At 41.7% G+C, this 27503-nt stretch overlaps 2 protein-coding genes across 2 annotated transcripts in view; both read left to right on the top strand.

Moving 5' to 3' along the window:
• LOC308080477 (receptor-type tyrosine-protein phosphatase-like N) overlaps positions 1–27503 on the top strand; it is a gene marked incomplete at its 5' end in the record, with an annotated part of 69162 nt that overhangs the window by 39414 nt on the left and 2245 nt on the right. Inside the window, 13 exons of the mRNA XM_080422375.1 lie at positions 374–453; positions 2554–2618; positions 5272–5484; positions 7053–7313; positions 8074–8208; positions 15986–16133; positions 18805–18878; positions 20197–20274; positions 20944–21063; positions 21878–22044; positions 25606–25659; positions 26630–26694; positions 27275–27348. Of these exons, the coding sequence (XP_080278501.1) occupies positions 374–453; positions 2554–2618; positions 5272–5484; positions 7053–7313; positions 8074–8208; positions 15986–16133; positions 18805–18878; positions 20197–20274; positions 20944–21063; positions 21878–22044; positions 25606–25659; positions 26630–26694; positions 27275–27348 (1534 nt within the window). The remainder of the gene's footprint in view (positions 1–373; positions 454–2553; positions 2619–5271; positions 5485–7052; positions 7314–8073; positions 8209–15985; positions 16134–18804; positions 18879–20196; positions 20275–20943; positions 21064–21877; positions 22045–25605; positions 25660–26629; positions 26695–27274; positions 27349–27503) is intronic.
• On the top strand, positions 13896–14942 carry LOC308080172 (beta-1,3-galactosyltransferase 2-like; the record flags this gene model as incomplete). The annotated part of the gene is made up of 1 exon (XM_080421948.1): positions 13896–14942. One exon carries the CDS (start codon positions 13896–13898, stop codon positions 14940–14942), a length of 1047 nt encoding a protein of 348 aa, XP_080278074.1.

The raw sequence follows: 27503 nt of genomic DNA, 5'->3' as shown, positions 1-27503 counted from the left end.
ATACATTAACAACTTCAGCTCTATATATATTTCGGCCATTTGAAAATAGCAGATCTACAAGCTCACAATGCGTCGCGATGCGACGCATTGTGAGCTTGTAGATCGGCTATTTTCAAAATATTTTTTCATACATTTTGAACTTGTGAAATGGGACATTCTGCACAGTGAGTACTTTTACTTTTGGTACTTTAAGTATATTTTGATGCCGATACTTTAGTACCTTTACTCAAGTACATTTTGAATAACAGACTTTTACTTGTAACAGAGTATTTTTTTACAATGTTGTATTCACTTCACTTAAGTAAAACATTTGGGTATTTTTTCCACGTGTGTGTGTGTGTGTGTGTGTGTGTGTGGGTGTTCTCTCCTGCAGTGTGGTCGGCCCGGCGGTCACCTTTAGCGTCCGCCCGAACCCACAGAACCAGACAGCCGAGTCCATTGCTGGGAAAGCACGTACGTGTTATTGTGAACGAGGAATTTCCTTTTTCATAATTCTACAAACGTTTTTTTTTTTTAAACAAGAAACATGACAGTCATATTATACCAGCATGCTGCAAAAACAAGCAACTTATAATGGCTTATAATAAGCAGACCTGGCAACACTGGCAGCCAGGCGTGTCTAGTAGTGTTATGATGCCATAGCATGGGAGGACGACCGCCTTTCAGAGTATGGGGAAGTCTCCCCATTGGCTTAAAGGACAGCCAATGATGAAAAAGTGTCCAACAGGTCTCTACTTGCTTGTCTGTTCGTAGACCATCTAGATTAAATAGACTATACATAGACAGTAGGCAATTTGCGTACATTTTCATAGCATTTTACATAATTATAACTGTTTGTTAACCCATTACAACCAGGAAAGCATCTGTGTCATTTTAGATTTTAGCCTTGGCTATTAAAAAAAATAGCAGATATACAAGCTGCGAGCTTGAACATCTGCTATTTTTCCAAGTGTGAGAACCGCTGGTTTAGAAGGCATTTGTAGAATCGGCCTCAGGTCGAAATGGGTTAAAACCAATACGTAGTTAATAACTTAGCCCCATTAAGTACCTCTCACTCCGCTATACAGCTCCGAGATGAGGTACTATGCCGAGGTCTCCCAGAATCGGTGGAACGGCCGCAAAGGCTCCGCTTTTGTCAACATCGTATCCAAAAACTAATGGTAGATTCCAGAGCGTACAGATGTTTAAGGTTTGGTCCGGCACAAAATATTATATTTACTGACTAAATACTTATTTAGTCAGCCTGTGGCCATGTTTCCCATTCAACCCGGAAAACCCCCCTACGTCCGCTGCCAGTACTGCTCCCGGTTCGGCTACAATGGGAAACATGGCCACAGGCTGACTAAATAAGCGATTTAAACTGGTAGTTTTGTCCCTGACCTAAAATATTTTGTGCCGGCTATATAAATGCACCATTTACCTCATCTCGGAGCTGTATAGCGGAGTGAGAGGTACTTAATGGGGCTATTAATAACTAAAATGTGAAGGGTTCAACTGCATTCTGAGCACTGAGTATAAAAATTTGGGCCACCTGTTCTAGTGTTGTTGTAATAGCATGCCCGTGTCTTATTTGTTCTCAGTAACTTATAGTCCGGCCGTTTCAGGCAAAAATCGTGCACTTTACGATAAAAGCATGACATTTGGCACACAGTTAGGGCATGCCATAAGGAATATTTTTGGCTATAGGGCCATTACAGATTTGTCATAGCCTAATGGCATATAGACCAATTATTTGTTTACCAACATTGAGACTAGACGCACAGGTGATTGTTTCACGCAATCAATTCTCAACCTGTTGTTTTGGGGTGCGCTGATTTCAGCACACCCCAACCCCCTCTTGTGTGTTGGCTAGTGAGGTGCGTCCTAGCGAGACCTGATAGAATGGGTTTCATTGCGTGCATACTGGTTCCACGCATACTGGTTCTTATCAGTGTGACGTCGTCTGTTAAGGGTCTATTCAATAAAGCCAGATAATCTACACAATGTTAGTTGCACAGTCCACCACAGTAGCAAAGAGCAGTACACTGAAGTGCTGCCTTAACACATCTGCATTGTCCACTGCATCCCCTTTTGCAACCACAGTGGAGGAGTTCCCGACAGGCCAGGCTCGCTTCTGTGTGGTCCAGTGCACTTCCCATCCTCCTGTCAAAATTAGAATCAGCTTTATTGTCAGATCACAGGTTTACAAGTGTAAAGAAGTGGATTAAATTATTTGTATTTCCTGTCTCCTTCCTCTTCCACCCCCATTCACCTGGGGATGGGAGTTCAGGGGCTGCAACCATCGCCTGACCACTGTATTCCTCATCCTTGAAAATGTAGGATTAGTCACCAGAATCAAGTTCCTAGGTGGTCTAGCACCTGAGTTAATGGTAAAATGACAGCAGGTGGTTACCACAGGACAAATCTGCGATGGCCCTAAAGCCAAAAATGTTCCTTATGGCATGCCCTAACTGTGTGCCAAATTTCATGCTTTTATCGTAAAGTGCACGATTCCATCAAAATATGGCACGAAACGCCTCCACTATTAGTAACGATTTATGTTTTTTCACACAGTTGCAGAGAGGAACTTCCTGGAATCTGAATCAGGCCTGAAGATTCTCCAGACAGGAGTTGGAGAGGTTTGTAGAGCAAACACAGTAAGCATAGGCCTACTCAGGCATGTGGCTCAGGGGGTAGAGCAGGTCGTCCCATGATCCGTAGGTCGGCGGTTCGAATCCCGGCTCCTCCTTGTCCACATGTGGATGTGTCCTTGGGCAAGACACGAGCCCTACATTGCCTTCCGATGAGTCGGTCGGCGCTAGCTTGCTTGGTGTGTGAATGTGGGAAGAGAGGACGCCGGCGTCGACTGTTCGCCGCTTCACCTCCCAATGTATGAACGAATGAACCATTGTCAGTGGTGTAAAGTAACTAAGTACAGTTACTCAAGTACTACTTAGTAACCATGAGGCATTTTTACTTTACTGGAGTATTTCCAATTTTCAGTACTTTTGCTTCTACCCCACTACATCTGAGAGACAAATATTGTATTTTTACTCCACTACAATTATTTGAAAACTTTAGTTACTAGCAGGGGTCATCACCATGCCAGCTTGCGATGGACATTCTCGTCAATATTGAATTTTTGCAGACATACGAAATAAGTGATCAATAATTTGACCATAAATACATAATGAACTCCTAATATGCCATAGTGTCTATGCCAATGTGCTAACCACTGAGCCACAAATAAATATACGTTTTAAAAAAAACACACACAACACATTACATCATGACATGTTGAGAGCTTGTAGATCAGTTTTTTTTTTTTTAAACAGAAATTGTCTAATTATTTATTTACTTAGCCTATAATGACATGACCAAAATGGGGATGTCAGGTGCTAAAGAGGTAATCTATTCTGAAGAAAACCTTAAGACTGGCAGGTGGCTATTGGCTAAGACAGGCATTAAATGTGGCATGGTGAAAGTCTATTCCATATTTGGGATATTTCAATAATTGGGTCATATCAGTACAGTTAGTGCTTCCATCACACGTTACACGAGCAAAGGGACATTTAGATGCGTGTCATATGGTTATTATAGAGATTGCTGGCTTTTCAGAGGACTGTGTTAGAGGTCAGGAGGAGATCAAGTTCTACCAGTTCTACCTTAACCAAACCAAAACTATTTTTTTTGGTTTGGTAAGGAGTCAAAACCATCGTGTACCTGCACGTACATGATGAGTGATTAGATAAGGAGAAAGGGCATGACAGGATTTAAAGGAATGCAGTGTCACAACTAGTTTCGTGCACGGGCGCCTAACTTTGAGCAAACTGCTAAGCTGGAGGTCTGATGCTGTGGATCCAGGGATCCTGTGGATCCAGGGTTTCCATGGATTATGATTGTGGAGTGTTATTATAGTTATATATTGTTATTTTTTGGACACTTTCAAACACTTTCAACGGTGAAACTCTTTTTCAACAAGCTTTACTTTGCTGAAAACGTTTCTGCCCTCCTTTGCTTTTGTAGCAGATAGAACCACCTGAACAGCTCAGTTTTTTTTTTATCTTTTCCTGCTAAAAATAAAAATGGACCACGGACATAGACACGTTTTGCCACGGACACATTTGTCTGTGTACGGACATGTTGATGACCCCTGCTTATTTCCAGTGGTGTAAAGTAACTAAGTACATTCACTTAAGTACTGTACTTAAGTACAATTTTGGGGTATTTGTACTTTACTGGAGTATTTCCAATTTTCAGTACTTTTACTTCTACTCCACTACATCTCAGAGGCAAATATTGCACTTTTACTCCGCTACAATTATTTGAAAACTTTAGTTACTTTGCAGATTTGTATTATTATTACAAAACATACATTAACCACTTCAGCCCTATACAGTATACATTTCGGCCATTTGAAAATAGCGACGCGACGCATTGTGAGCTTGTAGATCTGCTATTTTTATAAGATTCTATAAGATTTTTTATACATTTTATACATTTGAAAACTTGTGAAATGGGACATTCTGCATAATGAGTACTTTCTACTTTTGGTACTTTAAGTACATTTTGATACCAATACTTTTGTACTTTTACTCAAGTACATTTAGAATTCCGGACTTTTACTTAGTAACAAAGTAGTTCTACCTTGCAGTATTGATACTTTTACTTAAAGGTTTAATGACATTCACTTTTACACCACATTCAAAGTCTTTGTCCTGGTCCTTCAAAAGTGTACAAAAAGTTTTAAGTGAAAATTCCATTCCAGTGATCCATGGCAGGTGTTTTTCTCTCACATTTCTAAAGCCTTTTCAACTGCAATGAAAAAAGAAATCTTTGCCTGCGGGTGTCGCTGGTGAGGGATTTTGCCTGTCAATCATCGCCTCTGCTCCGCCCCCCCCCCAAAGGAAAGGATAGGGGCGAGGAGGAGAGTGGGCGGGATTAATCGACTGTGACCTCACTGTCGAAGGGCCAAGCTCAGATTACTTTTCAGCCTAATTATTCAGAAAACCCCAGACCACAGAAAATCCACTGAATGTTCTAAGTTCAGGTTTTTTGGGTGTAATTGAGGTCATAAAACCCCAAATAAAACATTGAAAATAAAAAAAGTGAAAATGAATGTCATGATAACTTTAAGTAAAAAAAGGTGATTACTTTTTACACCCCTGCTTATTTCTCTCCTCTGGTGCTGTCTCTCTTATTGCCTCTCCTCTCTCTCTCTGTTCTCTCGCACACACACACACACACACACACACACACACACACACACACACACACACACACACACCACAGAGGAACGACGCCAAGGCGTTGCCCCTGGCAACGCGGGTTCCTCACCGGGGCTCCCGTTGGGCGACCGCCACGCTGGTGGCCGTAGCCTGCGTGGGCGGAGTCCTGGTGGCGGCCATGACCATCACCTGCCTGCGGCACCACGCCCACCGCCTCGCGGCACAGAAGCTGGGCCTGGGTCCCGAGGGAGGCCCCATCTCTCACCAGGAGTACCAGGTGTGTGTGTGTGTGTGTGTGTGCGTGTGTTTGTGTGTGTGTGTGCGTGTGTTTACCAGTAGTGTAAAGTAAATAAGTACATTTACTCAAGTACTCTACTTAACCCATTAATACCTGGGACGCATCTGTGTCACTTTTAGATTTCTTTAGGCTATTCAAAAATAGCAGATATACAAGCTCATAGCGCGGCACCGAGTGCCGCGCTATGAGCTTGTAGATCTGCTATTTGTGAAAAATCGTGAAAATTATTTTTAAAATATATATATTTTTTTTTAGGATTTTGAAAATGTTTAGAAGCGGCCTCAGGTCTTAATGGGTTAAAGGGATATTTCACTTGAAATGAAAAAAAATATCAAAAAAACACGGCCCCCTCGCGTATTAGGAGGGCAGGGTGAGTCACCAGAACCAAGGACGGGTGTTTTTGATGAATCTAACATGGTTAAAATGGAGTTTGAAGTTACAATGGGTTTGTATGGGAAGGGGGCGTGTCTGATACAATGAATATCAAATATCTAAATACTGAATCAAGCAACTTAAAAACGGTCCGGGGTGCTCACAAAAGCCTGAGTAGACATTAAAATGACCCAAAGTTTTTTTGAAAGTGAAATAGCCCTTTAAGTACAATTTTGAGATTTTTTTTTTTTACTTCACTGGAGTATTTCCAATTTGCAGTACTTTTACTTCTACTCCACTACATCTCGGAGGCAAATATTATACTTTGCCTCGCGATGCGACACATTGTGAGCTTGTAGATCTGCTATTTTCTTTAACTGTGGCGGATCCGTTATGGAGTTATGGAATTTCTGTACCGTACCACTCGCCAATAATTTGATAAACGCGCAGCGGTTCCGGTAGGAGACACAAAGAGTCTCCTTTGTGTCTCCTACCGGAACCGCTGCCTATACCGATCCGCCGGTCATGAAATCATTGGCTTAGGAATGCGACAAAAACTAAAAAAATATCCATGAATTCAAGTCTCCACGGGGTGTACCTGCACGTACATGATGAGTGATTAGATAAGGAGAAAGGGCGTGACAGGATTTAACCCATTAAGACCTGACGCCGGTTCTACAAAATGTTTTCTAAATCCTAACAGTTTTCTGAAAAATACGTATGGTTCTATATCAGTGGTTCTCAAACCTTTTCATGTCAAGGACCCCCCAGAATTATATGTATTTGGCCGCCGACCCCCATCTCAAAATATGACGTTCCAGGGACCCCCCCAGAAGCAAAGAATAAAGTTAAAAACAATATCTGTTCATAAGATTTGCAACACATTTTCACGATTTTTCAAAAATGGCAGATCTACAAGCTCGTAGCGCGGCGCTCGTAGCGCGGCACTCGGTGCCGCGCTACGAGCTTGTAGATCTGCTATTTTTGAATAGCCAAAGTAGAAAATATTATTTTTTTTGTGTGGAGTGTGGAATTTTTTTTCCATGAATTCAAGTCTCCATGGGGTGACTAAATCGATAGGATTGGTGAACTATCCCTTTAAAGTTTAAAGGGATAGTTCACCCCAAAAATACTTTTTTTCCTGTTTCTCTCTCTCTCATCATCTTAACAACAAGGACCTGTGCCGGCAGCACATGGCCTCCTCCAAGGGGCCCTTCGGACGCTTGGAAGCGGCCGCGCTAGGGGCCGTGGGGGGAGGAGGAGGAGGAGGAGGGGCAGGCGGGGGGGCTCCGGGCAGCGGAGGAGGAGGAGGAGGCGGAGGCGGAGGAGGGGTCACTACACCAGGTGGAGCTGGTGGTGTCGCAGGAGGAGGAGGAGTTACGGGCGTGGGAGGAGCTTCAGGAGGCGGTGGAGCTGGCTGCACGGACACTTCCAGGGTGAGCAGCAGTGGTGTAAAGTAACAAAGTACATTTACTCAAGTACTGTATTTAAAGGAGCATTTCACCCCTGGAAGAACTTACAGTCACTCAATGTTAATAATATGTGTAGTAGATAACAGTAGCAAAATTTGAAATTTGCACCCTATGGCCAGAAAAATATAGAAGTCTGTGTGTTTGACTGGGGTTTGACTGGACTGCTGCATTACTACAATGACCATAATGCTTTGGGGCACTGCCCTTCCTTGTGGGGAGGGGAGGCTGCGTGGGGGTGTGGTCTACATTGTAGTCAGGAAATAAGGTGAGAGAAAGAGACTATGAGTCAAATGACTCATAGTGTCTGAGGATATGGATAAAAATCTAAAAATACAGATAAAACACAAAAAACACACCAGGATCATGTTTATGGGTCCTAGACCTAGATAAAAATAGGGGTTTGATGCAACATCGGCGAAATGTCCCTTTAAGTGAAATTTTGAGGTACTTTTACTTTACCGGAGTATTTCCAATTGTCTACACTTTTACTTCTACTCCACATACATCTCAGAGGCAAATATTGTCGCATTATTGTTGCATCGCGACTGCTATTTTCAAACATTTTAGTACTTTAAGTACATCTTGATTCCAATACTTTTGTACTTTTACGCAAGTAAATTTTGAATTCCAGACTTTTAACTTGTAACAGTCCTTTTACATTGCAGTATTGATACTTTTACTTAAGTAGAACATTTGAGTACTTTTTTTTCTCCCCTCCCCACAGGTGAGCAGCGTGTCGTCTCAGTTCAGCGACGGCGGGACGGCCCAGCCCAGTCCCAGCTCGCACAGCAGCACCCCCTCCTGGTGCGAGGAGCCCGCGCAGGCCAACATGGACATCTCCACCGGACACATGATCCTGGTAACGTGGGCGTGGGCCGCCATCAGTGTTTTTGGCCAGATTTAGCGCGAGAAATGAGCAAACCAGGTCTACGAAAAACAAGCCCGCGCAAAAGAGGCGGCGAGGCCACACGAGCACTTTATATACGTCGGCTGTTTGAAAATAGACGATCTACAAGCTCTGTTAGATCAGCTATTTAACCCATTAAGACCTGAGGTTCTGATTCTACAAATGTCTTCTAAATCTTTTTTTTTTTTTTTTTTTATGTTTCTTTGTCAGTGGTTCTCAAACTTCTTCATGTCAAGGACCCCAAAATGATATGTATTTGGCCGCGGACCCCCATCTCAAAATATATTGTTCCAGGGACCCCCCCCATGAAGCAAAGATTTGAGTTACAAATGTTTGCTTCACAAATATATATATTGAAAGATTTGCACACATTTTTACGATTTTTCAAAGATAGCAGATCTACAAGATCGTAGCGCGGCACTCGGTGCCGCGCTATGATCTTGTATATCTGCTATTTTTGAATAGCCAAAGTGTCTTAATGTGCCAGGTCTTAATGGGTTAAAAATTAAATCTTTAAATAAAATGTGAAATATTTGGATGATTTCTGAAACATTTTAACAACTCAAGTCTGCATGGTACGGGGCTCCCTGGCACAAAATATTTTCAGATGGGGGTTGGGGACAAATATGTATTAATTTGGGGGTCCCGTCCATCACACGAAAATATTTGAGAACCACTGACTAATAAAAAGAAATAAATACATTTGAAGCAAGCCCAAATAAGCAGCTACACTTTAGAAACAAGCCCCAAAACTTGCAACCTGCAGCTACCTATATTTACAAGCAACTTTACAGAAAAACAAGCCCAAAGTCGCTTATAATAAGCAGACATGGTAACGGTGCACACAGCAAAAAGGTCAGGTGTTGAATTGATTCTCTCAGAGTCAATTTCAGCTCTTTTTCAGGGTTTATATAGGCCCCACACTTTCTAGAGTTAAATGAACACTTTGGAAATAGTTAACATTTAACACTATGCCAAGAGTTCCTTCTTTAACTCTTTACCGGAGTTAAAGTAATTAGACAAATAACACTGCTCTGAGTTAAATGGTTTACTCTTTACGAGAGTTAGATAAATAACAATGTGTTCTGAGTTAAATGTTGTACACACAAATAACACTTATTTAAATAAAACATTTATCTTCTGATTTTAATTAAAAAAATTCAACAAAATATAAATTTTGATTGATTGAATATTTTATTAGGCAAAAAATGTAAAACAGCACAGTTACATTTAAAATACTTTGTCTAACAGGTCCGTTCATAAAAGTCCTTGCGGACTTGTTTCCAATGAGGGCCTTGGTATTCAATTCATATACATATATAGTGGCACCACAGTTCGAATATCATTAAAAAAAAAACAGCAAAAAATATATCACTATGTACAACAAAAAAATAAAAAAGTAAAAAAGAGGGGGAAAATGATATGTACAAGAACAGGGGGGGGGTCTGCTGTCTAACGGGAAAATGGTACTACCTCCTCCTTTGGCCACCTGAAAGGTGCTTTTTTAAGGCTCTTTTAAATGAGCCCAGCGAACTGCATGTTTTGAGGGATGGAGTTAGACTATTCCAATCCTGGGTGGCAGTGCTGTAGAAGGAGAATTTGCCCATGTTTGTTTTATGGGTGGGTGGTACCAAATTGTTGTTAACGCTCCCTCTGGTATTGTGACTGTGGGTGTCGCTAACCTTTTGGAGGTATTTACTCAGATATGCGGGAATAGGGGGCATATCGGGCAAATTTGCAATAGAGGCTACTGAGAAATATTTTGTCCAAAAATTTAGGTCTGTCTTTCCCCCCCAAAAAAACATATTAAACAGGAGAACTTGTGGCCTAACTATTTTTTTTTTATTTATCCACCATTCTTAGTTGCATTTTAACATTCTGGCAATTGTCCTCATCTCCAAATGACATGGAAATATAGCGTTCCTTCATCTTCTCAAAAAGCAACACCCTCATCTCGGTGCATTAAACAAATAGCCTACATTAGAATTCCGTCACTTTATGCAATCGAGTAGATAAAATAAAGGCTCTCCAGCCACAACATTTACTTTAGTAAAAGTACAAAGTATTGGAATCAAAATGTACTTAAAAGTACCAAAAGTAGAAAGTAATCATTCTGCAGAATGTCCCATTTCAAAATAGCAGATCTACAAGCTTGTAGATCTGCTATTTTCAAATGGCCAAAATGTTTATAGGGCTGAAGTGGTTAATGTATATTTTTTTATATATACAAAGCGAGCGGTTTGCCTGGCATGGGATGAGATGCTGATCCATGACGATGTAGAAGCTGTCGATCTTGCTCTTCTGACGCCCAACAGCAAGGAGGTACGGCTGCGGATTCTGATCAGATCAGATCAGATCAGATCATTCAAACATGGCCTCATTGGCTATAGTGCAAGATGGCAAGACCTAATTTCAGCTCTGGACTGGATGGAGTGCTACAGTGATGGTCAGGTCTACATCTACCATTACAGGAACACTGAAGCTCTTGTGAAAATGTAGTTGCCCAATACCTCACTGACGATAAAGCATAACAGGGCTATTATAAAACGAGAATAAAACACAGCGAGCAGGAATTACTGTTACATTAAGGAAAATCACATCCCTGAAGACGTACATATCTCCTTAATATTATTACCTTATGAAAGACTCAAGTCTCTCCACTGCATCACAGGCACTGACTTTTGGAGACTTCGGTCCCCCAGGTGGTGGTGGAAGGAGATGCAACAGCAACAACAGGGAGGCCATTTCTGGGTCGTAGGCTGAGGACAGAGTCACAACAACAGAGAAAACAGGGAGTCATTTAGATGGGGACAAGAGGTAATGCTTTTGGTTCCGTCCGTTCATCCGTCACATCATGCCTGCCTTGATGGGCAGGCATGATGTGACGGATGAACGGACGGAACAAGATTACGTGAAAAATACCAAACCTATTTTCATGATGGAGGGGTATCGCATGGGCCACATAAGAGCCCATGACATTTTGGAGTGGATCCGACAGGTCACCACACATGGCCAAATTAATCATATAGTGATGAAAATGAATGATGCAACTGTACCTGCAATTATTGTAAATAAGTTAAAACAAATACAACTCACTTGTTGCATCATCAGGATCACTTCCTGGGGGACTTTCTGCTGACTGTGCCAAGCGACGCAACTCTGGTGTTGAAGTGAGCTGCAAGGCCTATTTGCCTTGAAGATCACATCCCATTTCTGAAGCAGCTGGGAGGAGGTGTCATCATTAAATATGAGAGTGAAGTCTTGCTCCACCTTTTTAAAGGAAGACAATATTACTGTACATTACAACAGGAAATACTTTCAACTTTCAAGCCATTCTAAACATCTCATTCCAACTTACCAGTCCTTTTGTATCCATGAATCTTGGGAAGGCGGCAAGGACATCAACACCTTTGCCGGGGTCATTAACAAGCTTCTGGCGGTGCTGAAAGGTCTGTCTCATCTTCTGGAAGATCTGGGAGTTGTCAGTAGTATGGTTGAGCAAAGACATGGCCTCTTTGCAGGCATCCCCATCAAGCTGCTCTTCCATAATAACAACCCTCTGGGAAGTTGGGCCTCCAGGCGAATGACCAGTAGAGCTGCTTGGTGGCAATGCAGATCCTTGACTTTGTTTAGACTTCCTTTTGACTGTTTTCAGACGCCAAGCAATGTATCCTGTGTTGCTGGGAGCATCATAGAAGTGTTCCTGAAAATAGATAAATGTGTTGTCATAAATCTCAGAATTCAACTGTCAATGTCATGCACACAGCTTTATGTCACATCATGCAAGAAGGACATGACAGTGTCATGCAAACAATAATAATGACTATTACATATAGCCTTTCGTGGAATATGGATCCTTGAAGGAAGGGAACAGCATCACTATCCCAAGAGCATACTCTTCTCTAGTTGCTTTAGTGGGGAGGTACCTGAGAGGATATATTAGATTAGTAATCTAAATGTATGCAATGAACATGCAGTTATTTGACACAAATAAAAAGAACATGAAACACATACCCATGATTATCCACCATGAGATACCAGGATGTTCCACTTCCATACCACTTCTCGTCTTGTGCCATCGGATAGGATTCCTGTTGTTTGGTACTCCTGTAGTTCGTCTTCACCACCAGACTTGCCTCGCAACACAGCTTCAATCAACTAATACAAAGAAAAAGGAAAAACATGAGAAAGCAACACCTGGTGATAATTCACCTTTCCAGAGACTGAGAGTCAAAACATTTGAAGCAACACATGAGAATAAAACTGATACCTGTTTAGCAGACACTGCACCAGATGTTTCCTCAATTCTTAGTCTCTTGCTAGGGACCACATCTAGGATTAGAGTTGATGCATTTGAGCTGAAGCTTGAGGTGGAGCAATCAGAAAATTCTAAAGGAAATTAAAAAAAGTTGGCTAAATAATTGTATTCTGTAGGGTGTAGAGTGCTTGCTTAAATGCCTGTCTTTAGACCTCACCATCATTTGAGAAAACTGTCAGCACCACATTGCCCTGTCCAACGAGGTCACTGAATATCCCAGCATCAACATCTGTCCCTGTTGCATCCTTGTACAGTATGTAACTTCTGCATTAGGTGGCAGGCAAACTCTCTCTATGACTGGAAAAGATAGTACAGTGAGAATAAACTGAATGTGCTTTTCAAGGCAGCACTGTTTGTCTCACAGCAAATTACTTCACATTAAATGCATTCATCCACCACTGTGTAATCATCAAACAAACCTAGAACATGTTCCCTTACAAAACCCATCCCCACTATGAGTTCAAATTTGATGTGCCATGATATATGCTTAATGTTACCTTTTTCATGGAACTGCAGAAAGTCAAACCGTCCTTCAACTTCATCCAACTTCACATACTTCTGCAGTTGTCTGTACTTCACCTGGACCAGCATTTTTACTCAGACCTGCAAAAACACAAATAACTACAAATGGAGCTTAGTTACTACAGTATATGCAGTAGTTATAGAAGGCTACAAACAAAACAAAGCTTTGTTTTCATCCTTGTGAATTGCTAAAACGTCATGTTAAATCATGATAAAGTTGGAGACTTCATTGGAAAAAATACCATGGTTATTTTGTTAGAAAACAGTGCTAGACAAGCTCCCTTATCTTAGAGTAGCAACAACTACCTTCATTGACACCACACTAACAGGATCGGTCAGGATCTAATTTTAATGTTTTAAAGTAGGCTACGCACAGAGCACAATGAATTAGAATGCTATGGGGGTGAATAAGAATAATGTTCATGGTTTGTAGCCTTTACACTTTGCAGAATAAACTAATTAAAACTGATTTTCTAATAAATAAGTATTTGCATGCATGAAGTAATAAATAAAGTAATACATATTTGCATGGATAAAGTAATTACCACAAACGTAATCGATTGTTACGGCCCTTATATGGTCGACTCAAGGTGACGTCATGACGACAACACACCCTCGTCAAGATAGAGTCTTTATAAAGACCTATGAGCGATTCCTGAGCTCAGAACAACAGCGTCTGCAGCAGCTACATCCTATTAGAGAAGCTTTTCCCTACCTATAACTCGTGTCCCGTTTAACTGAACATTTCAACAACGTGAGGACCCTTTCCGTCGCAGTCCGGCAGCGAGGCCAGACCACCATGTGCTGGAGAGGAGGAAAACACCGGCGTGCGCACATCATCATCGCCGCGGCCGTGCTCGTGGGAATACTCACCTTCGTGGCCTATCATCCTGGACTCCTGAGGAGAGAAGAGGATCGACAGGGCACGCTGCCCGCCGGGCAGAGAGAAGAAGAAGAGGATCGACAGGGCACGCTGCCCGCCGGGCCCTTCGCCTACATCATTAACCAGGCTAACCGATGCCCAGAGGGCGAGGCGCCGCCGTTCCTGGTGCTGCTCATAACCGTGGAGGCCCATCAGGTGGAGCGCCGCGACGCCATACGGCGCACGTGGGGCCACGAGGGGAGCCCGGGGGCTCCGGGGGGTCCGCGGGTCGTGCGGCTGTTCCTGCTGGGGGCGAATAAGGAGGAGGAGGAGGAAGGCGAGCCGCGGGGACGACGCCTGCAGAGGACCTTGGAGTCTGAGAGTCTGAGGCACGGCGATATCCTCCAGCAGGATTTTATGGATACCTATCGCAACCTGACCTTGAAGACCCTGATGGGCCTGAACTGGGTGGCCAGGCATTGCCCGCGGGCCAGCTACGTCATGAAGACCGACGGCGACGTTTTCGTCAACACCGAGTACCTCGTCCGCGAGCTGCTCAGACCCGAAGTGAAGCCCAGCAAGAAGCTCTTCACGGGTTACGTCTGGCGGGGAGAGAGGCCGGACCGGGACAAAGACAGCAAGCAGTACTTATCCAAAGAGGACTACCCGAGCGAGACGTACCCCGAATTCTGCTCCGGGACGGGTTACGTGTTCTCCGGAGACTTGGCGACGGAGATCTACGGAGCCTCTCTGAGCGTCCCTCGCTTCAGCAATGAGGACGTCTACGTTGGGACGTGCTTGGACAGGCTGGGGATCCGGATCACACCGCCGCCAAACCAGTTCTTGTTCCTTCCTTTTGAAGGACTGAGGCCCTTCGACAGGGACAGGTACAGCCACCTGGTCACCTCTCACCCCGTCACGCCCACCGAGATGCTGGACTACTGGCACCGCCTGCACCCGCAGGAGAAGAACACGAAAGCTTAGGCATATCTTTTCAAATGGGGGTCCATGGGCTAATATGTGTCAATTTGGGGGTCCTTGACGCAAAAAAAGGTTGAAAACCACTTTAAACCAATAAGACCGGGAACGCATTACATCAGAAAGTGTTAAAATTACACTTTGGGAGTGGAATGCAAGAGGCAACCTCATTACAATAGTTTTGCTTGCACTCCTCGTGGCTTAACTTGACCAGACTGAATTTGAGTAGAATAGAATAGTTTACAGTTTACAGTTTAGGCATTTAGCAGACGCTCTTAATCCGGAGCGATTTACAGTGAGCAATGACACAAGATAATACATCATAATACATCAAATGCATTAAAAAAAATAGTAATCTAATAATAAAGTAATACATAAGTAAACCAATGATCTAATAATAACTAATACATACGTAAACCAAGAACCTATCATCAGCCTGTACATTGAAACTGCTACGGGCTGAAATGGAGTCTGGGGAGGTGAGTGTTCAGATTACATAGTGAATAGTGATCGTGTTTTTTGAGTTTGCGTATGTAAATGTAATTATTCTGAATTGTGAACAAAGCCTTGTGTTAGTTAACCCATTAAGACCTGAGGCCGTTTCAAAAAAAAATCTTCTGAATCCTAACAGTTTTCTGAACAACGTACGTTGCTATGTCAGTGGTGCTCAAACCTTTTCATGTCAAGGACCCCCAAAACGATATGCATTTGGCCGCGGACCCCTCATCTCAAAATATTTTGTTCCAGGAACCCCCCCCCCCCCAGAAGCTTTGAGTAAAAGATTTGAGTAGAAAATGTTCGCTTTAAATATATTCAAATATTTGCACAAATAAATCCTCACGATTTTTCAAAAATAGCGCTATGAGCTTGTATATCTGCTATTTTTGAATAGCCAAAGTATAAGATATGGACCCCTGGGGGTCCCCGGACCCAAATTTGAGAGCCAATGAGCTATATAGCTAAAAATCTAAAATGACAGATGCTTTTCCGGGATTGAATGGGTCCCATTTTAAGCAGAGACCCCCATGTGTCCCCTCCTCCTCCTCCAGGCCTACATGGAGGACCACCTGAGGAACAAGGACCGCCTGCAGAAGGAATGGGAGGCCCTGTGCTCCTACCAGGCCGAGCCCAGCGCCGTCTCCACGGCCCAGAGTGAGGCCAACGCCAAGAAGAACCGCTGCCCGGACGCCGTGCCCTGTGAGTCACCCGCTCTAGTGATGGGTCGTTCGTGATCGATTCGTTCAAAAGAACTAGTTCATTGCCGTGAACCAGGGCTGGTAATTTTCCTCAGAAATGATATTCGAATATTGGTCTTAAAAATTGGCAGACATTCAAATATATTCGAATATTACTATAATTATTTTAAAATTATATATAGTTTATTTGACAGGGACAATACAAAAAACAATGTATCAAGTGCTCGGATCCAATAAAACATACATTTTGTCTGTTTTTATAACTTGATACATAGTTTTTTGTATTGTCCCTGTTAAATAAACATAAATATATAATAATATAATATAATATATAAAAAAAGATATATATCAAATTTTCATATTCGAATATACATATTTTCACCATATCCGAATAATATTCGAATATCGAATATTCGTTTACCAGCCCTACCCTGAACGTGAACGAACTCGTTCGTTCACGTTCAGGTTGTTAGCTTCCCGAAACTGTTCCGTTCACGCGATCGTTCATGCCCCCCCGGTCCCCTCCCCCCGTACACAGGACGGGGGGGTAATAACGCTCCCGTGATGGTGTTTTTCACTAGAAAATAGCTCTACTGAACGAGAACGTTAACGAATCGTTGGAACGAATCATTGCCGTGAACGTGAACGAAATCGCTCGTTCACTCAAACGAACGTTTTTTCCCACCACTAACTCACTCACCAATCTGGGAACCCATGGTAAGAAAAAAAAAAAGAAACGGCGCCCTCTGGTGTTTTTTCCCCTGATTCTGTCTTGAGAGATTACTCACTCACAGCCGGCCGGCCTGCCGGGGGGCCGAGAGCGTTTTACACTGAAGGAGAGCCACAACGCGCCGCGTTTCGAGCTTATGTCGATCTGCTATTTTGGACACTTCTGTGTGACGCTGTAGTATGATCAAGTAGGGCATTAATTAATGTTAAAATATGGAGATAAGAGGTTTCTGCCCGACGGCAACGAAATCCAACGAGACTGCGGGTCCCCTAACGGCATCGTGGCTTCATGTGGATCTCAGACTGTGGCCAGTCTATGACGTCAGTCGTCTATGACGGTGGTTCTCGAACTTCCATCCATGACGTAATGACTCTGTTTGGGCAAGGTTTCTGCCCGATTCGACCGCCACATAGATAGATCCTTAAAGATCCGGAAGATCCTGAAAGAGTCTAACCGATCCTCCGTGCCCACATGTGGACAATCAGTTAAATCCCACTGACCTCCGTTAAAAAAAGTAAATAGTCAAAATAGTTTAGAACAGTGGTTTTCAACCTTTTTCATGTCAAAGTGTATTTGGCTGCGGACCCCCATCTCTAAAATATTTTGTGTCAGGGATTTTTCAAGAATAGCAGATATACAAGCTTGTATATCTGCTATTTTTGAATAGCCAAAGTATAAAATGTGGTTTAAGTGGTTAAAATGATTGTAACACTATATTAACTACTTTTGCTGGGGACCCCCCTGGTACCCCCTCAAGGACCACTGGTAGAGAACCACTGGTATAGAACATTATCAGATGTCAGATTTGTCAAAAAGTAGCAAAGGAGGCGCTTGTAGATTGGCTATTTTCGCAGCGTGACACCATTGAATGACGAAGAATAAAGTAAGGCTTAAATAGTTAAGCTTCTAGTTAGGGGTGATGCAACTTTGATGATGGAGAGGGCCACTATATTACATTACATTACATTACATAGACGCTTTTATCCAAAGCGACTTACAATAAGTGTATTCAACATAGGGAACGAAAACTACTAATCACCAGAAGTCTTTAGTGCATTTTCTGCAAAAACAAGCAACCAAGAGTATACCTAGCGCTAAGGTAAAAGTGCAATATATCAGCTACCTATTTCCTTAAACAAATGAGACAAAATAGCTAAATCAAATGAGCATGAGCTAAAACAATTAAGTGTATCGACTAAACAAGATCCAATAAACAATACAACAATAGAAAACAAGCGTTCGTACAACTAGTTAACAACAAGTAGGTCAGGCAGAGAGGAAGGGTAGTGTTTCCTGAAGAGGTGGGTTTTCAGCCTGCGGCGAAATATGGGCAGTGACTCTGCTGTCCTAACATCAGTGGGAAGTTCATTCCACCACTGTGGGGCCAGAACAGAAAAGAGTCGTGACCGTGTGGATCGGCCAGAAGGACCACACTCACTCCAGAGGGCCACATTGCATATACTGTAAGAGGGCAGGCCTCTTATCTCCGTATTTTTACCTTTTTTGTAAATTGATGCGTACTTCGCCATTCTATGTCGCATAAAAGTAGCAAAAATAGCAGATCTACAAGCTCAAAACGCGTCGCAGTGCCACACGTTTTGAGCTTGAGGATCTGCTATTTTTGCTACTTTTGAATTGGAATCCTGAAAAGTAAATTTTGTATTTAATTTCAAATGCATTTTAGTTATGTTAACTTTATGAACTTAAATACAAATGCATTGGACATAAGAAATACAATGCAATAGAATTGTAATACTAGTGATTAAGCTATTAATATAGACTGAAGTAATTAAAGCGGGTCATGTTTGCTTGTTTGGAATTGTAAACAGCTGAAATCAATAATATATCAGTATTCCCATATTAACTGGCTGCGTGTGGCCTCCGGGCCGCCAGTTGCCCATGTATGCATAATTGTATTCAGAGTGTGGATGTTCTTCTTTAGATGATCACTCAAGAGTGAAGCTGAAAGCAGAGGTCAACCCGTCCCGTGTGGATTACATCAACGCCAGCACCATAGTAAGATTACACACACACACACACGGTACTCAGATATTTTACTCAAGTAAAAGTAGCAATACCACAATATAAAAATACTCTGTTACGAGTAAAAGTACAAAGGTATCAAAAGTAAAAGTACTGAAATGTTTGAAAATAGCCGATCTACAAGCTCACAACGCGTCGACGCGTTGTGAGCATGTAGATCGGCTAAGTTCAAATAGCCTAGTTATGAAATGGGGCTAAAGTGGTTAATATATGTTTTACAATATAATAATTTATATCTGCAAAGTAACTAGTAAACTAAAGTCTTCAAATAATTGTAGTGGAGTAAAAGTACAATATTTTTGCCTCTGAGATACGGTGGAGTAGAAGTAAAAGTACAGAATATACTCCAGTAAAGTAAAAATACCTCAAAATTGTAAAAAGGTAGGGTAAGTGATTTTCTTTGGTTAAAATAAGTGTTAAATAGCTCTATGTTCTGATAGTACTCATTGATATAGAGTGTTTGTTCAGTAAAAGGAGTCTCCTTGTCTCTCCAGCTCTTTATAAAACAGAAAATGCATTTTCGTTTCAGTTTCAGTTTCATTTCCAATTTTATCCAATCAGGATAGAGAACTCAATCAGGATATAGATTAAACAAGTGAAATTGGACGTGATGACACTAAGAAATGAGCAGGCAAAATTGGAACTGGAACACTATAAAAATGAAGCTTAAAAATGGGTACTTTCTCCTGATTGGCTGAGATTTTGACACCTACCGGAATATGTATTTTCTGTTTATTAAAGAGCTGGAGAGACGGGGAGACTCCTGTTACTGAACAAACACTCTATAGCAATGATTACTATCAGAATATAGTGCTTTAACCTTTTAACACAATACTTTTTGTTTTAACCCAAAAATATCACTTACCCTACCTTTAAGCACAGTACTTGAGTAAATGTACTTAGTTACTGTAAACCACTGATGCACGCGCACACAGAATCTGTCAATTTCCCTCCCTGACTCTGTAAGCAAACAGACAGCTCTATCGTCATGGCAACCCAGTCAGTGCTTGTGTTGACTGACAGACAGATCACTCGTACTTTGCCGGAGATGACCTTTAACCCATTGATACCTGTAATCGCTTTAGATTTCTCTGGCTATTCAAAAATAGCAGATATACAAGCTCATAGCGCGGCACCGAGTGCCGCGCTACGAGCTTGTATATCTGCTATTTTTGAAAAATCTTGAAAACATTTTTTTTTTTTTTTTCAAAAACTGTTATGATTTTTTTTTTTTTTTTTTTTAAAGAATAGCCTCAGGTCTTAAACATGACCTTCCTCTTCCTGCTTTTAGATTGAGCACGACCCCAGGATGCCCGCCTACATCGCCACCCAGGGACCCCTGTCACACACCATCTCTGACTTCTGGCAGGTCTGTTTACCCAAAGCTCTGTTCTGGAATAATACAGTAATACCTGTTCTATTGTAATTCTTCTATTTAGTAAAAAGTAATCGAAGGTTTTACTTGAGTAAAAGTACAAAGGTATTGGCATCTAATTGTACTTAAAGTATCAAAAGTAAAAGTACTCATTATGCAGATTTTTTTTATAATCTTTTGAAAATAGCCGATCTACAAGCTCACAATGCGTCACATCGCGAGCTTGTAGATCGGCTATTTTCAAATGGCCGAAAATATAGGGCTGAAGTGGTTAATGTATGTTTTGTAATAATAATCAAAATCGACAAAGTAACTAAAGTTGTCAAATAATTGTAGTGGAGTAAAAGTACAATATTTACTTCTGAGATGTAATGGAGTAGAAGTAAAAGCTGCAAATTGGAAATACTCCAGTAAAGTAAAAAAATAAACCTCAAAATTGTACTCAAGTACATACAGTACTTGAGTAAATGTACTTAGTTACTTTACACCACTGCTAGCTCTTCCGCAAGTTCCTCAGTCTGAGAAAGAGCTAGTAAGCTCGAAACTTAACATAAAGGATCACTTTACTTTTTTTTGTTGATAGTGATGATAACAGTGGTTCGTTATGTGATGCCATCGTGATCATAAAATCACTGTGTGTGTGTGTGTGTGTGTGATGGTCAGATGGTGTGGGAGAGCGGCTGTTCAGTGATCGTGATGATGACCGCTCTGGTGGAGGACGGAGAGAAGCAGTGTGACCGCTATTGGCCGGACGAGGGTTCCTCCCTGTACCACATCTATGAGGTCAGAACTGTGTGTGTGTGTGTGTGTGTGTGTGTGTGTGTGTGTGTGTGTGTGTGTGTGTGTGTGTGTGTGTGTGTGTGTGTGTGTGTGTGTGTGTGTGTGTGTGTGTGTGTGTGTGTGTGTGTGTGTGGTGGAAAAGGTACTCAAATTCTTTACGTAAAAGTATCAATACCACAATGTGGAAATACTCTGTTACAAGGAAAAGTCCGGAATTAAAAATGTACTTGAGTAAAAGTATACAAAAGTATTGGTGTCAAAATATACTTAAATTACCAAAAGTAAAAGTACTCATTATGCAGAATGTCCCATTTCACATTTTCAAATGTATAAAAATCTTTTGAAAATAGCAGATCTACAAGCTCACAATGCATCGCGACGCATTGTGAGCTTGTAGATCGGCTATTTTCAAATGGCCGAAATGTATATAGGGCTGAAGTGGTTAATGCATGTTTTTGCGCTGTTTGTTCTCATTCTACTACCCTGCCACCAAAATGTGGAATTCATCCATGTTTGTTTTTGTCGCATTCCTAAGACAATAATTTGATGACCGGCAGAACGGTAGGCAGTGGTTCCCGGTAGGAGACTCAACCGCTGCCGGTCATCAGATTATTGGCTTAGGAATGCGACAAAAACAAAAAAAATATCCATGAATTCAAGTCTCCATGGGGTGACTGATCGATAGAAAGAAAGTCATTTTGGGGGTGAACTATCCCTTTAAAGTTTGACCATTACCTCGTCGTGCTGTTTTACATTTATGACTAATAAAGTATTCAATCAATCAATCAATCAATCAATGAAGTCCATTGCTTCCCAGGTGAACCTGGTGTCGGAGCACATCTGGTGCAACGACTTCCTGGTGCGGAGCTTCTACCTGAAGAACGTCCAGACACAGGAGACCAGAACCCTGACCCAGTTCCACTTCCTCAGCTGGCCCGCCCAGGGCATCCCCACCTCCACGCGACCCCTGCTGGACTTCCGCAGGTATTGCAGCCTGCCTGGGGCATATCATTATGACACCACTGTCCTTCCTGAACACATTCCAGTCCTCGTGTAGGCTATGACAAAAGTTAGCTAAAGCATTGGTTCTCAATGTGGGGTCCGGGGACCCCCAAGGGGTCTTTGGGGGGGGGTTCTAGGGGGTCCCCAGCTAAATAAGTTAAAGGAGCTACACCATGAATTTAAAAAAAATATTTGATATTTAATATCATATGGTGTATGTCCCTCAAACCTTTTTCAAAAGGTTTGAGCCTAAATCATCACTCAGATATACTCATCCCAAGTCAATTGTCTCTGGCTTATACAGCACTTTCAGCTGCAATACCAAAACGTCCTCTTGGGCAGGGGGGGGCTACTGAGCAATTCTGTCTGTTTTATTATTAAAAATTATTTAAAAATTATTTTAAAAAAATGGAAAAAAATGGAAAAATTCTGCATAAAAAGAAGCATCTAAGAAAAATACAAAATCGGAAAAAAAACACTTTGAACATTTTTGAACAATTCCACCAAGTGTTTGAGGTGCCTGTTTCACCCACTTCCGGGGGGCGGAGCCAAAATCCGAGCCCGAAGCATTTGTTCGTAGACCCCCACTTAGGGGGGGTAGAAAAAGTTTCGGAGCGATTCGGGCACTTTTCATTTAACATTGGGTTTGCCATCATTAATGTTTGTGACATCATAAACATTTCCATTCTGAGATCGCCTGTTCAGACACGCCCATTCTGGAAATCCATGAAATGAGAAGGAATGACTGAATTAAAAAAAAAACATTTTTTTGGGTACAAGAGACACTGGGGACCCCAAAAAATACAAAAAAACAAGAAAAAAGTGATTTTCATGGTGTAGACCCTTTAACATAGCATCACAATTATTTTAACCACTTTATCCATGTTGGATATAAAAAAAATAGCAGATCTACAACCTCACAGTGCGTCACTTAGTGCCGCACTGCGATCTTGTACATCTGCTATTTTTTTAATATTTTTGAATGCTATCGAAAATATTTGGAAGTTTTTTAATAATTTTGAGTTTTTTTTTTTTTTACGTAAATCTTCTCTTTTGGGGGTCCCTGGCACACAGAGCCTTTTCAGATGGGGGTCCGCGGCCAAATACATATCAATTCGGGTGTCCTTGACTTGAAAAAGTTTGAGAACCACTGAGCTAAAAAAACATGTTCACGTACATGTTCATCCTAAACAAAATAAAACATTTTCTTTTTATTCTTCCGTCTAAATGCCTCACAGAGCACAAGGGTTTCAGCTGTGCATAGCCGTAACGTTTGTGATCTGCGTAAGGCATATGGAAGAATGAAAAGGAAACAGGTTTTATTTCTGAGTGCGACCCCTTTTCATTTTTTATTGTTGGACAGTTTATTAGGACAACACACCAGGGGCCAGTTGCACCACCTCACACTAAGTTCAACCTTAGCCTAGTTTTAGCTTAAACACATTCAATCCGGGAAAGTATCTGTGTCATTTTATATTTCTTTGGCTATTCAAAAATAGCAGATCTACAAGCTCATATTTTTGGAAAAATCTTGAAAATGAGTGCAAATCTTTGAATATATATATTTAAAAAAATATATATATATATTTAAAGATTTGCACAAATGTTCACATAAAAAACAAAAAATAGCAGATCTACAAGCTCATAGTGCGGCACTCGGTGCCGCGCTGAGCTTGTATATCTGCTATTTTTGAATAGCCAAACAAATCTAAAAATGATTTCCCGGCTAAATGGGTTAAATGGCTTTTTTTAAAAGCCATTTAAGCTATTAACTAGGCTACGTTTGAACTTAGTGTGAGATGGTGCAACTGGCCCCAGATGTGGTCACTAGAGCACGGTGGTGACAGAAACACGCTTTGTCACTAGGGCTGTCACGGTTATAAAACTTTACTTGACGATTAATTGTCACATAAATAATTGCGATTGACGATTTAACTCATTCCCTGCCTAGAACGACTAAAACGACTTTTGTCCTTTAACCCCTTCTGCCAAGAACGACTAAAACGACTTTAAAAAAAAAAATAAAAAAAAATCTTTTTTTTTTCTTTTTTTTTTTTTTTTTTTTAACCCAAAGACCAAGGAGATATGATTTTTTTGAAGATCTAGACTCCCATCCACTTCCTTGTTAACTTAAAACTTCGGCTCCTGAGTACTTTTTTTTTTCAATGAAAAATCTCTGGCAGTGGGCAAACGCAAAAAAAAAAAAGTTCTGGCAGTGAATGAGTTAATTGTAGGTTTAGTCGTTGAACACTGGGAACATAACTGTTTGAATAAAAAAAAAAAAATTCTGTTTGGATTTTAGGCTTTGAAGTATGCACAGGGCAGATATGACAAAATAACTTGAATACACAAAGACATTTTACTGACCTACTTAACAAATGTATACTTTAAAAAAAATCATTCGTGGAAATAGCCGATCTACAAGCTCACAACGCGTCACGATGCGACGTGTTTGTGAGCTTGTAGATCTGCTATTTCCAGTATTTGGAAACTATTATGCAAAATAATCGCCTCTCTCTCTCACTCTCTCTGTGTGATGGAGGTTGTAGTATAAGGATAATTCCTTTTAACAGGTCGTTCATGAAAGTCCTTGCGGTCTTGTTTCCAATGAGAACCTGTGAGCAATTGGGGTTAAGAGTCTTGCTCAGGGACAAATTTCATATCATCGGCACATATGCTGGGATAGCCTGGAATCGAACCTGGGGCAACCAGGGCCAGCTGGTTCCCTAGGCGGGCTCACTAACCACTCAGCTATGGCCGCCCCTAGTAGTGTTGGTACACTGTACATGTGTGTCTGGGACGTTCTTGTGATTTGAAGCTAGTAGCCTGGTTCCAGTTGCATAGTCACAACAATGATCATGGACTCATGTGGCTGCAGCAGAGGGCTCCATTATGGGCTTGTATTCTACCTATGGGGCGGCATCCGCCAATGCTTTTTCAATGAGAACCGTGTTGGTTTGACCGCTTGATGGTCTTGCGCATATTCCCGCGTGTCGCGCACACCTTGGCGTTTATTTGAAGCAGATGAATGCTCGAGAGACAGATAATGCATTGTTTTACACTTTAGCTATTCAAAAATAGCAGATATACAAGCTCATAGCGCGGCACAGAGTGCCGCGCTATGAGCTTGTAGATCTGCTATTTTCAAAAATTCGAGAAAATGTGTGCAAATCTTTGAATATATATATTCATTTAAAGCAAACATTTTTAACTCAAATCTTTGCTTCTGGGGGGTCCCTGGAACAACATATTTTCAGACGGGGGTCCGCAGCCAAATACATACAATTGTGGGGGTCCTTGACATGAAAAAGATTGAGCACCGCTGATATATAGAAACATACGTTTTTCAGAATACAGTTGGGATTTAGAAGACGTTTGTAGAATCGGCTTCAGGTCTTAATAGGTTAAACCATTGAGCTTACTCTGGTTTTATATCTTATATTTAGACGTTTCTGCTGAGTTAGAGGAGGTAGATCTCTACACACACACAGACGTTGGATGTTAAATGATTTCCTCTCGTGTCTCTCTCTATACCCCGCACAGGAAGGTGAACAAGTGCTACCGAGGCCGATCCTGCCCCATCATTGTGCACTGCAGGTAACCTTTCAGATGCAGTACACTGTACGTCCACTTGGTGGCATGCATACACCATTATTGTAGTTTGGATCGATTTGTAGATATGGGAATTTGAGACCAAAAGTGCTTAAATAACAAATAACTCATACATAGGCTAAATGGCTATGGTACAATGTATCACTAACTGTTTCATCCGGATAAAGTAAGTGCTCAGGTGGGTGGGCCACGTGCATTTTCAGAGCATGTTTGTGTGTTTATGTAGTGAATAAAAATCAATCTATTGTGTGGTCCAGCTTGGATCAGTGGAACTACGGTAATATATTTTACATATCAAACATCATATTTTGAGATGGGGGTCGGCGGCCAAATACATATAATTTGGGGGGTCCTTGACATGAAAATGTTTGAGCACCACTGATATAGAAACATACGTTTTTTTTTTCAGAATACTGTTGGGATTTAGAAGACATTTTGTAGAATTGGCTTCAGAATCAGAATCAGAATCAGTTTTATTGTCACATCACAGGTTTACAAGGTAAAAAAGTGGGTGAAATTCTTTTTTGTACATCGTTCCCATCGCAACGTTAGTTTCCATAGAAAGAAGAGGGGGGGAGGGGGGGAAGAAGAGGGAGGGGGGCAAGTGGGAAGGAGATCAAAACAAGAGAGCAACAGAAGGCCAGACAAGTTATCCACATATTTACAAAGTACCTGAGATAAAAAAAACTAACTAAGGTGCCTGAGCATAGCAGCAATGTATTGTATACTGTGCATGATAGACAATGGACGCAAAGGAGCACAATAAAAAAAGACAAAAAAAGTCAGTGCGTTATACAAGGGATTAAGGTGCAAAAGGTCAGTGCGTGTCCACCTAGGGTGGACTGACCCTAGTATAATCCGCAAGTAGCTCCATGAGGGAGTGCAACTTCAGGTCTTTAATGGGTTAAACCCACTGCTCTATAGTATTTGGTTGACATGTGTGTGTTTCCAACAGTGATGGCACCGGACGGACCGGGACTTACATCCTCATTGACATGGTTCTGAACCGCATGGCTAAAGGTGAGCCCAGTCTGTCTGTGTGTATTGGACCTGGATTTCGAACACTGGTCTCCCAGAGTGTTGATTTTGACACCAAATTTTGATTTAGTTTTAGTCATATTTTAGTCACCAGAAATGTTTTTTTGTCTAGTTTTAGTCGACTAAATATCATAAGATTTTTGCCGGTGCCTTGATGGCGTCGTAATGCCTGATTTTACACTTGGTTGCATGCTGAAAATAGCCGATCTACAAGCTCACAACGCGTCGCGCTGCCACGCGTTGTGAGCTTGTAGATCTGCTATTTTCAGAGCACAACACCCGAGCGTAAACGAACACAAAATGACTTGTCTATTAGTTCTACTGGATCTCTTCTCCACTAGTCCCTCACTGACATTTTAGTCTAGCTTTTATTTGTTGACGAAATTGTCAATATAATTAGTCTCAGTTTTAGTCATCCTAGCTTAGTTTTTTATTCAGTTTTCGTCAGTGAAAGAAGGTAGTCGACGAACATTTTTAGTCGACGAAATCAACGCTGGTCCCCCACATTCCCTCCATTTTGCATCCTCACTGTCCTGACCGCGTTTAAATCGTCACGCTGCAGGTGTGAAGGAGATCGACATCGCCGCCACGCTCGAGCACGTTCGTGACCAGAGACCCGGGATGGTATGCACCAAGGTAGGCGCGGTTTTACATCACCGTTTCGGGTACCCGCAAGGGTGTCCTTGAGGGCATCCCAGGAGGTCCCCAGCAGCTACATGATTGCTATTTGTGAACCAAAATGGACCAACCAACCGTGAGAGTGAGAGTGTACAAATGGAACCAAATGGACC

Source organism: Gymnoscopelus braueri (assembly GCF_963280865.1).
Source record: "Gymnoscopelus braueri genome assembly, chromosome: 24".
NCBI lineage: Eukaryota > Metazoa > Chordata > Actinopteri > Myctophiformes > Myctophidae > Gymnoscopelus > Gymnoscopelus braueri.
The sequence above is the reverse complement of the archived record's forward strand: the minus strand, read 5'-3'. Positions and strand labels throughout refer to the sequence as shown.